Source organism: Branchiostoma lanceolatum, chromosome 4 (genome assembly GCF_035083965.1).
Source record: "Branchiostoma lanceolatum isolate klBraLanc5 chromosome 4, klBraLanc5.hap2, whole genome shotgun sequence".
Taxonomy (NCBI): domain Eukaryota; kingdom Metazoa; phylum Chordata; class Leptocardii; order Amphioxiformes; family Branchiostomatidae; genus Branchiostoma; species Branchiostoma lanceolatum.
In genome coordinates, this window is record NC_089725.1 from 5,011,968 (window position 1) to 5,028,067 (window position 16,100).

Below are 16,100 nucleotides of genomic sequence, written 5' to 3' on the forward strand. Positions count from 1 at the left end.
CAGAATCAACAAATAAGATTAGTGTGGCCTAAGAGGACATTTATTCATTGATTTTTCTCACAATTGAAGGTGACATTCATTGGTTGGTTCGTTCAGACCCTTGTAATGCCTAGTGGCACACAGAGCAGCAAGTTTCCTTGCTGCTTCAGTAGCAGGGTACATTTTGACAGGGATGGGTTGCTAGCCCTTCCCCTTTAACATGCTTGACACCTCCCTAAACGCGGGACCCCCATTTTACGTCCCTTCCAAAAGACGGGTGCCGCCCCAACAGAGATGTCCTGGCCAGGATTGAACCAGGGTCTCCCAGTTAGCAACTAATCGGAACCAGAAGCTCAACTGTGAGGCTGCTACCAGTTGAGCGACAAGGACAACCCTGCTTTTGTCTGTAATAACTTGAAATGTCTTGATTTCATCACAGGGTCGTGTGCCGTCGTGTGGCGCAACGGCAGAGCGTTCGACTCAGAACCAAGAGGTCCTGAGTTCGAATCCTGTCATGTCACCGTCACCGATCTTGTGCCCTTGGGAAAGGCACTTTACACGACTTTTCTCACTTCACCCAGGTGTGAATGGGTACCTGACTTCAGTTGGGGAAGGTCGTATTGGGGTCACCCGATGGTGCCGAATGGCAGCCGCCCATACCCTTGCGACAGTTCCACAAAATGCAAGTGTGGATATTATATAATGTTGTGTATTGTGTGAAACCTGTAATACCCTGCATCAATACAGCGCTAGAAAGGCTGCCATTGCGGGTAATTTCTGACCAATAAAAACCATTATTATCATTATTATTATTATTACAGGCTGAGCAGAGGATGCAGCGAAGGTTCCGAGAACTGAGACCTCCTGTCAAGCCCAAGCCTTCACAGAAGCCAGCTGCAGGGAAGGAGGAGGAGAAAGAGGAGAAGATGGAGGAGGAACGGGAACATGTCAAGATGCCTGAACATCCCGGCAGGGACAGCGACAGTGAGGGGGAACAGGAGGAAGAGGAGGGGGACAGTGAGGAGAAAAAGAAGGGGGATGAGACAACCGAGGGTGGGGCAGAGGGGGAGGGTGGCAAGGAAGGGGACATTGTGGACAAAAAGAGTGAAGAAGACGACAAAAAAAGTGAAGAAAAAGTCAAAAAGAATTAGAACATTTCTTTGTCAAACACAGGAGGTGGGATAGAGGGGAAGAGCCACAAAGAAGGATATGTGGGGACAAAAATAGTAAAGAAGACAAGAGGAGTAGAATTAGAATATTTCTTTGTCAAACTTAAGCCAAGGGGACCTACTTACATGTACTTTGATGTGGTCAAAACAGTAACGTTATAAAGTTATAGTACATATCAGTGCTGTAAGTATGTACCGTCGATGGTTTCATAATTTTATGGTACAAATTATTCGGATGTGCTTTAGATAGCTGTTTGGTACTGAATTAATGTACTGCACATACGAGAGAGGCTTTTTTTATATTTTCTCCTGGAATAGACTTGTGACATGTGACAGACAATAAGCCTTACATTGTGTGAAGGTAGAAACTGTAACTTTATAGTGATGTATTTAGTCCAGCAATGATTTACACATGCACCATGAATAGCACTGATCATGAATGATAATGTCACCATAAGAGTATGTTGATGAAGAAATAAACCAGCAAGCCACTTAGCTGTAACATTATATATGCTGATGTTTCATTCCAAACAGGGTTACAAGCTTCTTTTCACACAGAATAAAGTTCTGCTAGAGTGGGTTACTATTCTCTGTGTTTCAGTTTTGTTAATTTTGACCATATAAATTTCTGATTTGAATCATTTAATATGTAAACAGATTCATCTGAAAAATGATTTGTAGAATAAAATGGTGTATCACACTGGATCTCTGGACTGTATGGTACCCTTACTTTATAAACTCCCGGAGCTGTTAATCTCCATTTTAAACGGCACAGTGGCGGCGATAGGGCGGCAAGCTGGCGTCTGTGCACGGCACGTTGGCGGTAGTCATTCGCAAGCTGGCGCTAATATGCCGCAGTCCGGTCACATATATGGGTTTACATTGTAAAAACCCAAAGGGGCGAGTACGCCGCTCCCGGGATTACTAGTAGAACCCGCGCCAATCCCGATCCGCACGGCTTGGGAAATCAACGCGCTAACCACTAGGCTAAAAGGTCCGGACCAGTTTTTAGACTAGTCAGTTAGTGGAGGTTGATCCCCACTGTTACAACATGATGGAAAGAAATCAAAACCATACAGATAAATCTCCAAGCAGATCTACACGGTGCACCGAAAATCGTATATGCTAGCCAGAGAAGCTCCAGTCAGCAGAGAAGCTCCAGTCCGCACCGTAGATAATAACCTTGTTCAGTTGCGTCTTGACGCAGATCCTACGGTGCGGACTGGAGCTTATCTGGCTTAGTAGCATATACGATTTTCGGTGCGTGTAGATCTGCTGCGAGATTAACCAGTGTTTACTGTAGTACTTAAATAGCTAAACACCGCCTCCTCTCTATTCACATTTGAGCGATAAAGATTGCTCCGCTTTCAAGACCTCGCACTCATATTTCTGATATCTCACTTCACGACCAAGTTCAAGGTTAAAACTTGGCATGTTACCAGAAACAGTAGACGGCGCCTGAACTAACATGCCACAAACCTCCTAGGTCATTCTACGGACAATTTATAGGCCTGTCAAAAGGCGCCCTATTTTCTTCACCTCACGGGGTCAGTGAACTCATGAGTTCACATGCCGCGTTGTGTGCTCAATCAATCATTATCAACTGAGAAACTACTAGAGTCGGCATGGAGTACCGGTACCGGAGAATCATACGCGACATTGGTGAATTCGGCCGTTTCCAGAAAACTGTTGCATTCTGTTTAGCCGTTGTAGCTCTTCCCCACGGAATACATAGTCTTTCCATGGCTTTTCTCGGCGCCCTACCAGAGCATCACTGCCGACTGCCTGCTGTTTACTCTCCCGGTGGTGTTCCACCGTCATGGAAGGACCAACTGGAGAGTCTAAACGGTAGCATTCCACTGGAAATAGACGCTAGTGGGGAATGGAGATACAGTAGATGCCAACGGTTCAACTTAACTGGTGCTTTGAACGCGTCTACAGAGAACAGAACCATCCAACATTGTACAGACGGATGGGTATACGACCGCAGTCATTACGGAAAGAGCATCGTCACCCAAGTGAGCATTTATTAATAATAACTAAAATACTTTGAAACCGTTAAAGGCATGTTAACAGCCTTGATCTTTGCATCGACCAACATCGAAAAAAAATGAGCACATGAATATTTTATTACAAATGATCACGTTATAAATGTATGGACGTTATAATTAGTATGGTGTGCATTTATCGTTATAAAGGGTGACATGCCAAGTGGCATTATGAACGGTTCATAACATTTATCAAAATTGCAATGAACGCCCCGCGACCTTTACTATAAGCAAGGAGGTTACAATAAGCTGCCTTGTTTTATGTAGATGCGGTGTCAGTAGCAGTTCGGGCCATTTGCCAAAGGCGTAGCACTATAGCATGCATATCACAGTGAAAAAGCCGGAATGACGGGACACTTTGACAGGCAACCTTGTATAGTCAAACCTCATCTTTTAACCGTGACAAACACACACACACACACACATGCACACACACACATACAGACACACACACGTACACACACACACACACACATTTGCTTGCCAATCGGTCTTTATCGTACAGCAATGTATGATAATTTGTTCCCTCCAGTCAATAACTTTACGGCAAATAACGGGCTTTGAAAAGACAACTTCGACAGGCCCTTAATTGCCATTTGCTCAATACGACAATAGCCGAAGAACAAATATGTTTAGCCCCAGCACTGGTCAGCTGATGGCCGTGTCGTCACAGACCTTCTTCAGTTGGTAGGTAATAGACTCTACCAGTCTCCAAGGGTCGCTGGGAAAATAGTAGAAATTTGCCAAATAGAGTCGTGCGGATGGGAATGTTATCCTCCATGGCCAAAGTCCCCCGGCAAATGTTCTATCTATAGCCGACGCGGTTTAGTCTGGTAGAGACTAGGTAGGTAATACGTAAATAGCAACTGTGTACTGCAGTTATATAAGTTAGCCTGTGTTTACACAAGCTCTCGGCCGGATGAGGTTACTGACCCCCACTGGCGGTCACAGGACCGGCTGGCCACTAGGAGCGCGATTCGTCAGGCTATTATATAGGTCATGTAGTGAATCGTCACATGCACAGACCGGCATTGGGGCGCAGCTGGGCATACATCATTGGGGAGAACCAGGGAAGATTGAAGTGTTAACCGTTCGCTACCTGAGTTCAAGGTACAAAAAAATGCAACTGTAACTTATAATAGGAAAACACACACAGTGGCACACACAAAAAATGTACACGCGCACACACACACACACACACACACACACACACACACACACACACACACACACACACACACACACACACACACACACACACACATAAATACATACATACATACACACACATACATACACACACATACCAGCCAACATTCCCCTAGGCCCTGTAAACAGCCGCGGTCAAAAAGTCGCATCCAATTTTAAAGTGGTAAATATAACCCTATACCAACCAGCCATTTATCGCAGTGCCAATCAGTCCTTTTACTGCATTATGTAATAATCTGTTCACTCCAGTCGACCTCCGATAACCTGAAGGCAAATACTTCGATAAGACAATTATGGTCTCTTATTTGCTAAATAGCTGAAGAGCACGAACACAGAAGAAGTACCGTATAGCTCAAAAGTATTCACATTGTATAATGCTTACCAACATCTACAGAATGATAGATATGCACTTTCCAAGCAGAAGTTGGTGGGGATGATCGTAACCGTTTCATCATATGTCCCGTTTTTCGTCCGCTATCCTCACCTATAGCTATCCTCACCTATATGATAAAACCCCACCAACCTCTGCTTGGAGAGTAATAGATGTATGAAAATCTTTATGGACACAACAAAAGTACAGCTACTTTCATAAATTCTTCTGAATCAATATATACAAACAGTCAAGTGGATACAATTGAATCAAGCTATGCATAAATGTATATGAATAGATACATGTATTAATAAATCAATATGTTTAGTTCAACGTATCATTTACACAATTGGTTCTAAGGTCTAGACATTCTTTGATATTTGGGCCTATTTGTATACAGCAAGGGATATAGTTGAATCCATCTATCGAATGGGGTGTATCAAATTCTTTTGAAAAAACGGAGAGAACGGTGAACAGCGTTTATCATTATATCGTGAACAATCCATAATAAAGTGACGTTTATCCTCAATCTCATTTGGACAGTTATCACTCGTTCTCATTTAAAGGAGTCCTAAACTCCAGAAGGTGATGTTATTTTCCACTAGATTATGTATCAATCAATACATAAGCAGCCGACTTTGTACAGAATTCCGCTTGTGGTGAATTACACAAGGTGTGTTTTTTAAAACAACAGTGTATTCCCTATGGCTATGCGTAAACATACATTTTTAAACATGGATATTTTCGGCGTAAATGAGGGTGGTTAAGCACAATAAGAAGGCCAATTGTTAATAACATATAAAAGAACACATAGCAAGACGAGTTTTTCTTAACCACCCTGACATTCGTTTTGTAATCTAACTTTTGTCAGGCATTGTCAGGCACATTGTAAAAAATACATAGGCTGAGGGTCACCTGGGGAATTTGGTAGAATACTGAATGCTTTTGGATGCGCACGGGACTAGTGGGTACTTAAACGTATACTGTAAAAGATATTCATTTCTACTTCCTAAAATTACCATCCATTGGAAAATAACTCCCCCCTCTGGGGTTTAGGACTCCTTTAAATGTACTCATTTTGTAACTTCCGTTACCGTTTGAAGTAAGACGTTTCTGACATTAAGATTTGCCACATATAAGGTTCCAAACTGTCGTTTTTATGACGACTTAAAACTGGCTTTTAAAAACGACAATTTGGCACCTTATATGTGGCATATATTAGTGTCAGAAGCGGTAACGGAAGTTACAAAATGTGTACATTTAAATGAGAACGAGCGTTATACGTTATCACAAGTGCCTCATGTTACAGTCAGTTTTCTACCCTTTTCAGTTTGACCTGGTGTGTGACCGAGCTTGGTTGAGAGAACTTGCTCAGTCGGTCCACATGCTGGGCTTCAGCGTCGGTGCCATCACATCAGGAACCCTTTCGGACAGGTAGGGCTAGTGTAGCCTGACAAATCGCGCTCCTAGTGGTCGGCCGGTCCTGTAACCGCCAACCCCCTAGAGGGGTGGGGGTCATTAACCTCCGGCCGAGAGATTGTGTAAACACAGGCTAGGGCTAGTGCTGCGTACCTAAAAGCCGGACCTAAACTGGGCTTGTAAAAACGTTTAGGTTCAAGTGCAAAAAAAGAGCACTAAACGTCAGGAACCAAGTCGGGACTTGCAAAAAAGTATCTCTCGCTTCTGCGCTTATATTCTCCTTTCTGTTCTAAACCATCTAAAACCTGGCGCAAACATAGATCGTGAAATCTGCACTGGAAAAAGACGAAAACATTGCTGTTTTTGTATTTAGGACTTAACTTTTGTGTTTACTGCTGACTGTATATAATTTTGCATGTATATATTATGTGATTGTGAAGTACCGTTTGGCAATTGAAGACATGTATGGATATCATATTGGTGAGCATGAAATTTCAAATTTGTCTTATAAGATTATTTCAATGAGCGAATAGACCATGGCATGGACATCCATATTGCAATATTTGCAAAGATGGAAATTTGAAGAAATACACTGACCTAAACCTTCATACGGATCTCTAGCTTCAGTTAGGGACGTCCCTCTGATAGGACGTTAAATGGAGGTCCCATGTTTGTTGAGAGCCACTCCCCGCGCACGTTAAAGAACCCACCACACCTTTCGAAACAGAGTAGGGGCATGCCCCGGTGTGGGATGGTCCAAACCTCACAGTCTGGTCTGGGTTGACATCTTGGAATGGTGATAGTCCCCTGTTATGTCAATCCTTCCACAAATGTCGTAAATCTGAATAAATAATAGATAAGTGATGACGATAGGATCAACTTTCATTCCTTAGGTACGGCAGGCGTCCGACCCTTCTATGGTGCATCTTCCTCCTGCTGATGCTCAGTGTGACGTCAGCTTTCTCGCCCAACTACATCGTCTTCGTCATCCTGAAGTTTCTACTCGGAGCAGTCAACGTGTCCATCTATTATACAGCATTTGTGCTAGGTACATGTAACGTCACCTTACAAATTATCGTGCCCTACCAGTTATTGTCCACCTTGGGTCTTGTCCACATGTCGAGGTGTTTTGCCAAAGCCAGTTCTCATGAGCAATACAGGTCGGCAGAAGTATGATCCTTAGTCATGACTCTCCATTTTGCAAAACAAACTAGGTTTACGTCCAGCGACATAACAAAATAAACTCATGACCAGCAAGTTACCTTGCATGGCGTATTTCATACGTAATTTGACACCGCGCTCTTTATCATGTTTTTCTAACTTACACGATCGCAGCACGATCGTAGCTGACGTTAAACCTTTTTTAGATTTTAATGTGCATTTTTTCTGATCTATATGTTCTTCAAGTATAGCGCTAGAAGGAGAAAGATTGAAGTGAATGATAATGGGTAGCCCTAGCACAATTTTTCATCATAGACATCCTGCATGTACGTTTAATTTACACTTAAATATGAGTACGATGGGATAGATCCGACATTTGTACTGTGGAGAATGCAATATATATCTGCTGATTTGGGCTTAGCAGATTTTAAACAGTATACCTGCATCATCCATGGTTATTCAGTTAGCCCCTCTCTCAGTTTTCACATTTCTATCCCCACTGATACTAAATGTTGATATTTTTAGCAACTACAGACGATATTCGGGCGTTATTTTTTGGCGATGGTTCAGGGGCGCGCCAAACAGTTATGTCATGTACAGTTGGTTCCAAAGAATTCCATTAATCCCAGCTATGCCTGGTCAAAACATAGCTTAAAAATGTTATTCATAAACACCACTTACATATAGCCACTCGATCGTCGCCATGATGATGATGATCCACTGTGTTATGCGGCTCAGAGGTCACCATGGCAATACGTTTTATTGCCTTTCTTGTCTTTCCTTTCTTATGCAGGTATGGAGGTTTTGGACCACTCCAAGCACACGATGTTTGGGATGTTCATGTATCTGTTCTTGGTCCTGGGGTACATCGGACTGGGCGCCCTGGCTTACGTCATCAGGGACTGGTGGAAACTACAGCTGGCGATTTCAGCTCCATTTCTACTCTGTCTGAGTTACTGGTGGTAAACACGTTATTTATTGTGACAGTTATAGAACGGTAGCTGCAAATACATCGATAACATATGAGATTTTACAAGTTGAATCTTTCTAGAAAGCGTGGAGAGAGTGACTTGCCGCGTGTACGTGATTATAGACAATAGACCATCACCTGTCGTGGCTTTCCATTAAACATTCCATATTGGAGAACCTTTAAGTCATGTGATCACGTTTACGTAAATAAAAATGTCCTAGGAGTAAGTTGGATCTGTCAGGTGTTCTAGCTGCCGTGCAGTCTTTGTCAGAAGAAATGAAACTACCAGAAGTATCTATAAATAGAGGATTGGAAGAGATTGGCTGACGAACACATTTTAATGTAAAGGTAAAATGCCTGATGAAATGATTATGTGGGGTCGTGTGGCGTAACCTTGGGAAGTACATTTTACACAACGTTCCTCACTCCACCCAGATGTAAAAATGGGTACATTGTTCTTTGTACGTGGCACTGTTAACATAAGTTATGAAAGACTTGAGTGCAGTGCCTCGACGTCCTTTTCTGTCAAAAAGCGAAAAAAAATGATTATGAATGAATGTAATATCGGTAGTATGTTAGGAGGCGAAAGGCATGGTATTATTTTTAACCCAGAAGAAAGGGCAAATTAAGTGGCTGTTTAACACTTGCCGTCAGGTTGTTACCGGAATCTCCACGGTGGTTACTTGTTACCGGACGGATGAAAGAGGCCAAAAAGGTCATCAAACGCGCGGCCAGAATGAACGGAGCTGACTTCCCGGATAAACTGTACCACGAAATGGAAGCCAGCCTTATCCAGGTGATCATGAACACACTCATAGAAATTATGAATATCAAACACCGTCCCCTTCCATCATACCCTGGGAGCCCGGACTAGTACCGGGCCGCTAGCGATTTCCTTCGGCGGCACCAAGACAGTCAGCCCGCCCGATCTTAATCAACGCTCCTGGGAGTTGTAGCCCGGGGAGTGGACCGCTCCCCTTTACCTATTAAGTAACGTCTGGTGATTGTGAGATCTTAGTTAAATAAAATTCATTTTTGGTATCTAATGTAAGTAACATTTAGTCATTGTTAGATCTGAGTTAGATCAAATTAATTCTTAGTATTTAAAGTAAGTAACGTCTAGCCATTGTTAGATCTGAATTAAATAAAAATCGTTTTTAGTATCTAATATAAGTAACGTCTAGTCATTGTAAGATCTTAGTTAAATAAAAGTCATTTTTAGTATTTCATGATTATCAGCATCATCTTAGCTAAAAGTATACTTCTACTAGGAGATAATTGTCAACTCTAGACTACAGCCTGATCAGTCACTGCCTACGTATACATGACGTAACAGATGTATTTCCTAATAGAACGATGGAAACGATAAAAAAGGAAGAAGAGAATACAATCTGCTGGATCTGGTGCGCAAACCCAACATCAGGAAAAACACGCTTATAGTTGGATTCACGTGGTGAGTAAAGACTTCCACGTTCTTTGAGCTCTGATTGTCTCCCCGTGTCACCCTCTAGCAGGGTTGAATCGCTCGGCAACAAAGTTTTAACTATTGGTAAGTTGCTTATGAATAATCAATGAGCTAGCCTTATTTGGCACAAACAGCCGTTATTTTGTTCTGAACTCAAAGTAGCTATGAAAGACGTAAGATGATTGGCTGATAGCTTCCCAGCGACCTTTGCGGATTTCCACAAGACGAGCTTGTGGTAATCCTCTCATTGGCTGAAAACTGTTTGGTGGTGACGTCACCAATAGTCAAAACTTTGGGTCAAAAGAGCAGGGTTGATGCTGAGAGGCTTTGTTGCCGAGCAATTCAACACCGCTGGAGGAGGAGGCCCTGTTTTTGTTGTACAATTTTTGTCGTGCGTAATGCCATCAGTTCTTTTTAAAAAGCCTTTTCCTGACATCCTACTACATGGTGTTTGATTGTTGTTGATAACCCAAACCATACACATTTTCGTAAATGACCCCTTTATTTTAGGACATATGGATGTAGAAATCGTCAGTCTCTGTGGACGCTGTGATTTCTTTGGCAATTTTTCCTGTTGCATTGATAGAAATATAATGCTTATTCCCTTCTCAGAGTCGCGAATTAGCAACGTGAAAGGGAGTAAAAGTTTTCATGTCTTTTCCAGGTTTGTTATGATAGCTGTATACTTCGGCCTTTCACTCGGTGCGCCAGAGCTCCCTGGCGATCCGTACGTGAACTACATCATGGGTTCCTGCATGGAGCTCGTGGCTATTGTATTGGCCTGGTCCACTATGGACAGATGGGGGAGGAAGCCTCCTGCTATCGCGGCCTTACTTGTCGCAGGAATAAGCTGTGGCGCAACAGCTGTGGTGCCAAAAGGTAACGAGAGGTAACGTTTCTTCAAGTAATTCAAGCCAAGAAACAATAGGCATCGGAAGACATACGTACGGTGGACCACAAGAACAGGGCTATTTATTGTGTATCTTGGGCCACCGTACATACGCACAGGGTGAAAAGATCTCATATGCGAAAAATGCCTCGAAAACAGAAACAGACTTTTTTTAAAAACTGAATAAACTTTAGTGGACACAACTAGTTAAACTTCAATATAGCTAAACAACTTTGGTTGTGTTTATCTAAGGGTACCGGTGTTGTTGATGAAGGTTAGACATCCAGGTAATAAGATACGCCAAAAATAATTACTCAAGCAACTGGATAAGATTTTGAAACAGTCAGACGTTTCAGACAGTATCCACTGTCTTTCGTCAGTGACTAACGATAGGACTGAGAACACCAGCTTTATACCAAAACTCTGAATAGATATGTTAATGAGGTAAAGACAATTTAGGATGCCTTGAAGTAGTCTTCAAAAAGAAGATTAATTCAAGACAAAGTTATGCCAATAGTTCAATTAGCTACTGTTGTTCTAGTACAGTAACTAAATGTTGCTTGTCCGGGGGTGGGGGGTGGGGGGCAGTGCATTATCCCAGGTGCCTGAAAGTTGAACGCGTAGACCGCCTTTCCTGTTGAGGGCGGGGTTGTACATCCTCTCATATATTGCTTCCCTAATTCCCCGTTCGAACCAGCGTTCTTCACGATCTAGGATGTCCGTGGATTCGAAATTGAATGAGTGTCCCTGGTTGTGTTTTAGATGGTGGTAAATGGCAGAGGAGTAGCGGTTAGCGCTCTTTCTGCAATGTTCCTTGTACCTTTCTTTTAGTGGTCGACTTGTCTCCCCAATGTACATGTTATTGCAGTTCGGTTCCTCACATTTCAGTTTGTAGATGACATTGGCTTTGATGCCTTTTTCAGGCCTGTCTTTTGGATGGACTAGTTTCCGCCTGAGAGTTGAGTGAGGTTTGAAGTTAGTGGCAATGTTGAAGTTTTGGAAGATACGTCTGAGTTTTTCCGATACTCCTTGGACGTAGGGAATGGTAATGTTGACCTTGTTTCTGTTGGTCAATGGTCTGCACTTGAGCGTTTTCTTAGACTGGTCAGAAGGTTTGAGGGCCTTGTTGAAGGTCCAATTTTGGTAGCCACACTTGGCTAGAGCCACACGGAGATGTCTGTGTTCTTCTGTTTTTGCTTCGTCTGAGGTAATGACATTGTCTGCTCGATGGAAGAGAGTTTTAATCACTGCTAGTTTGTGTTCCAAAGGGTGATGGGAATCAAAGGCCAGATATTGATCAGTGTGGGTCGGTTTCCTGTACACTTCGAACTGAAGGTTGCCATCCTTCTCTATGATAGTTTTGGTGTCTAAGAAGGGGAGCATGTTGTTTTGACACGACTCCTGTGTGAACTTGATGTTGTCATCTACCTGGTTAATATGGTCAAAGAAGTCATCAGCTACTCTCTTCTTTAGCCTACACCAAGTGTCATCTACATAGCGAAACCAGTTTGCTGGGGGAGGGCCATTGAAAGTACTGAGGGCTTTGTTCTCAAACTTCTCCATATACAGATTCACAACAATGGGCGATACCGGTGATCCCATAGCACAGCCGTGCACTTGCTGGAAAAACTGTTGTTTGTAAGTGAAATAAGTGCACCCTAGGCAGAGGTCTAGCAGTTCGCATATGTGGTCCACGGAGAGTTTGGTTCTGTCTGCAAGTGTGTCGTCGGCCTCCCGAAGGCTTCCCTAACTACCGATACTGCCTCCTTAGGGGGTATGCAAGTGAAAAGCGAGCACACATCATATGAAGTGATGATTTCATCTTCTGCTACAGTGATGTCTTTGATTTTTTGGACAAAGTCTGCACTATTCTGTACATGGTGTTGAGACTTTCCCACCAACGGTCCCAAGATCTTAGCCAGATAACCTGCTAGGTTATAAGTGACAGATCCTATACCGGATACTATGGGTCGTAGAGGGACACCGGGTTTGTGGATTTTGGGAAGGCCGTAGAATGCTGGGGGTTGTTCTGTATTGGGATTGAGCTTGAAATAGGTGGCCTGGTCCAGAAACTTGTCGGACAAGCAACATTTAGTTACTGTACTAGAACAACAGTAGCTAATTGAACTATTGGCATAACTTTGTCTTGAATTAATCTTCTTTTTGAAGACTACTTCAAGGCATCCTAAATTGTCTTTACCTCATTAACATATCTATTCAGAGTTTTGGTATAAAGCTGGTGTTCTCAGTCCTATCGTTAGTCACTGACGAAAGACAGTGGATACTGTCTGAAACGTCTGACTGTTTCAAAATCTTATCCAGTTGCTTGAGTAATTATTTTTGGCGTACCGGTGTTGTGTTTACATAAATTGACATAATATTCTATCTTTCCTTAGAACTATGGCGAGTGTCCACGGGCTTAGTCATGGTGGGCAAGCTTGGAGTCAGCGTTACTTACGCGGTATTCCCAGTGTACTCAGCAGAAGTCTTCCCAACAGTTGTCAGGTTCGTGAACTTTTCTAACGGAAACTTGATTGGATTTTAGATTTTGGTTGTGTGGCATTGGTACTTTGGTCAGTTTGATTGGCCATTGCCTTTGCCATTGGCTAAAAATACCACGTACTCAACTTCCTGAGTTTACTGAGGGCAGACCTGAAAGAAAGAGGACTAGGACCGTTGCGGTCAAAAAAGAAAACCATGCCCATGGAAGCTAAGGAAACTCGCGATGGCCCGGACAAAGTGGAAAGAATTGAAGAAAGACTGATTGCAGCTGCAGGGTGTTCAGACTACTGCAGCAGCAGAGCACAGTTGACAACTTCTGCTACTTATCGCTTGTTCTCATTTAAATGTACACATTTTGTAACTGCCGTTACCGTATATAAAGTAAGACGTTTCTGACATTAAGATGTGCCACATATAAGGTGCCAAACTGTCGTTTTTATGACGACTTAAACCTTTTCTGGCTTTTGAAAACGACAGTTTGGCACCTTATATGTGGCATATCTTAATGTCAGAAACGTCTTACTTCAAACGATAACGGAAGTTACAAAATGTTTACATTCAAATGAGAACGAGCGTTATGCGTTTCATTCCATGTATTCAGAGATTCTAGTTTCTCGCAAATAATTTGTGTCTGTGTGCACCTCGAAAATAGCATATGCATTACAGTACTACACTCCTCTAATCCTCAAATTCGTATGCAATGTATACCCTGCTTGGGGCTTCAGAACATGAGCATTGCTATTTTTCAGAATGCTTTGATGTATATCAATTGTACAATTAAAAGAACGTATATACAGGAATATATATATATATATTTTACAGAAACATGGGAATCGGTGTGGTCTCTATGATAGGCCGAGCTGGTGGGATACTCGCCCCCTTCGTGGCTCTGTTGGGGGAGTACTGGGCCCCCCTCCCCCTCCTCACATTCGGCATCCTGAGCTTCCTGGACGGAGTCGCCATCTTAGCCCTCCCCGAGACACTGGGCGTCCCGCTACCTAACACACTGGAGGATGCTGAAAACTTGAATCGGTATTTCTCAGTCCTATTATTTATTTTACTTTATTTTACCATGACACAATTTGCTGTTTAGTCAGCTGTCCCAGTTCTTCGCTAAAGACTTCTACCATGCTTTGATTTTAGACTAAGTTCATTTGTAGGCGTTGGAATTAATGAAATCAAACGCGCCTAAACACGTATATTTTGGCATCGATAAAGGTGACATAGGTGTCAACTCTAAACCATCAGTATCTGTCTTTGGTACTGAATATGCCATTTGTATGCATTATTAGGATGCTTAAAAGCAATGCTATGGTAGTTGCATAGTACCGTTTTTTAAAGATATAAGCTGTACCTGCCCTTGGTAACGTTATCAAATATGCCATTTGCATGCGCTGTTAGGATGCTAAAAAGCAATGCTACGATAGTTGCACTGTAACATTAAAAAAAGATATAAGCAGTATTCGTCCTTGGTGCTGAATATGCCATTTGTATGTACTGCTGAGATGATCTAAAGCAAATACTACCTCCACAAAGATTTCGAGGTTTACAGTATGTAATCAACCTGTCCTTGGTGCTGAACATGCCTTTCATATTTACTGTTGGGATGCTAAAAAGCAATGGTACAGTATTTGCACTGGAGATCTCATCATAAAGTTAACACTCTTCTCCAAATTTTTCAGTGTAATGATGGTTTTCTAATGATGGTACTTTTTTTACAGCATGAGAGAGAAGAATTCAGAGAACTCTGAAAAGATCCTGCCTGACGAATTCCAGAAGACTGAGATCTATGACAGGATCACAGTTTTGTGACGAAGGACTCTACAGTAGTTAATACTATTGGTGCGTGGTGACAAACAAAAAATCACAACAATATCTGACAAACAGAAGAATTGGGGAAGGCTAGACCCATATAACCTTTAACAGACCCGTCCTTGTGTATAGTACTGTCAGATATGGATAGCTTCACCATACACAAGCTGGATCTATATAAGAATGGATCTCAGTCTAGGTCTGACAAAATAAACATTCAGATATTTTTTTTGCTCGAATCCATTTATTCAATCTATCATGTAAAACTTTCAGTTACATGTTGTGGGAGTATCAAACACATCATAAGCACTCATTCTTTTGTCAAAGAAATGCTATTCTGCTATTCTTACACATTTCCTAGTGTCTTTGTATCGACATATTATTAACGTTATATAAACAGTTGTTAAAACATGTCATAGTTATATTACCGCATGTTTTATATACATTTTAGGGATATATAGTAATTGTACTTTGACATTTAATGCATATCAATCATGATTTTGGACCAAAATGTTTCTTTATAGATTCATGCGATTCTGCTTGTTATAAGAAAAACGTGGCTTTACAACACATCATTGAAATATGTTACAGTGATGCTATGTACAAACTCTGGAACTCTGTCAGTAACATAAATATAAAAAATATCAAGTGTGCTGCTACAAATATTTGGCTGAATATGCAAGCAGCTTATGACACAGAAGAATAAGCCTTTGCTGATCGATCTAAACAGTGATAGGCTTTACCGCTGGCATATGTCATGTATTCTGTCTTGCACATGCTCGGTACTGCATACGCTTCTAGTGGACCTGGATCTGAGAGAAATGTGCAATAAAATGAGTCAATTACTAGAACTGTCTGAGACTATCATGTGTCAAATGCTTTTGTCAGCCATGCTATGTTATCAAATAATATGAAACTGTCCCTGAAATACAGATGCTTTGTTGGGCTGTTGTGTGCGCGAAACTTTGTTTGCCTAGATTAGTACGCGGCTGGCCCGGCTACCCACTTGACAAAGCTTTGAAAGCAGCCAAGTGCCTAGGTTGGTTGGCAGTGTGACGCCTGAGGCTTATAAAGTGGTGCGCGCCCATTGGTCAAGCAAATTGATGA

General features: G+C 42.1%; 2 protein-coding genes across 3 annotated transcripts in view; both read left to right on the forward strand.

Moving 5' to 3' along the window:
• The window catches only part of LOC136432308 (RNA helicase aquarius-like), a 40,339-nt gene extending 38,486 nt beyond the window's left edge, over positions 1-1,853 (forward strand). For both annotated transcript variants that reach the window (XM_066423501.1, XM_066423502.1), the window contains exon 42: positions 801-1,853. In XM_066423501.1, coding sequence (XP_066279598.1) covers positions 801-1,130 — 330 coding nt within the window. In that variant the 3' untranslated portion in view covers positions 1,131-1,853. The remainder of the gene's footprint in view (positions 1-800) is intronic.
• A 788-nt stretch (positions 1,854-2,641) lies between these two features.
• Positions 2,642-15,844, forward strand: LOC136432309 (organic cation transporter protein-like). The gene is made up of 10 exons (XM_066423504.1): positions 2,642-3,166; positions 6,106-6,209; positions 7,088-7,242; positions 8,149-8,317; positions 8,980-9,121; positions 9,678-9,778; positions 10,455-10,669; positions 13,076-13,184; positions 14,004-14,213; positions 14,903-15,844. Exons 1-10 carry the CDS (start codon positions 2,774-2,776, stop codon positions 14,991-14,993), a joined length of 1,689 nt encoding a protein of 562 aa, XP_066279601.1. The 5' UTR covers positions 2,642-2,773; the 3' UTR covers positions 14,994-15,844.
• Positions 15,845-16,100: the final 256 nt, after the last annotated feature.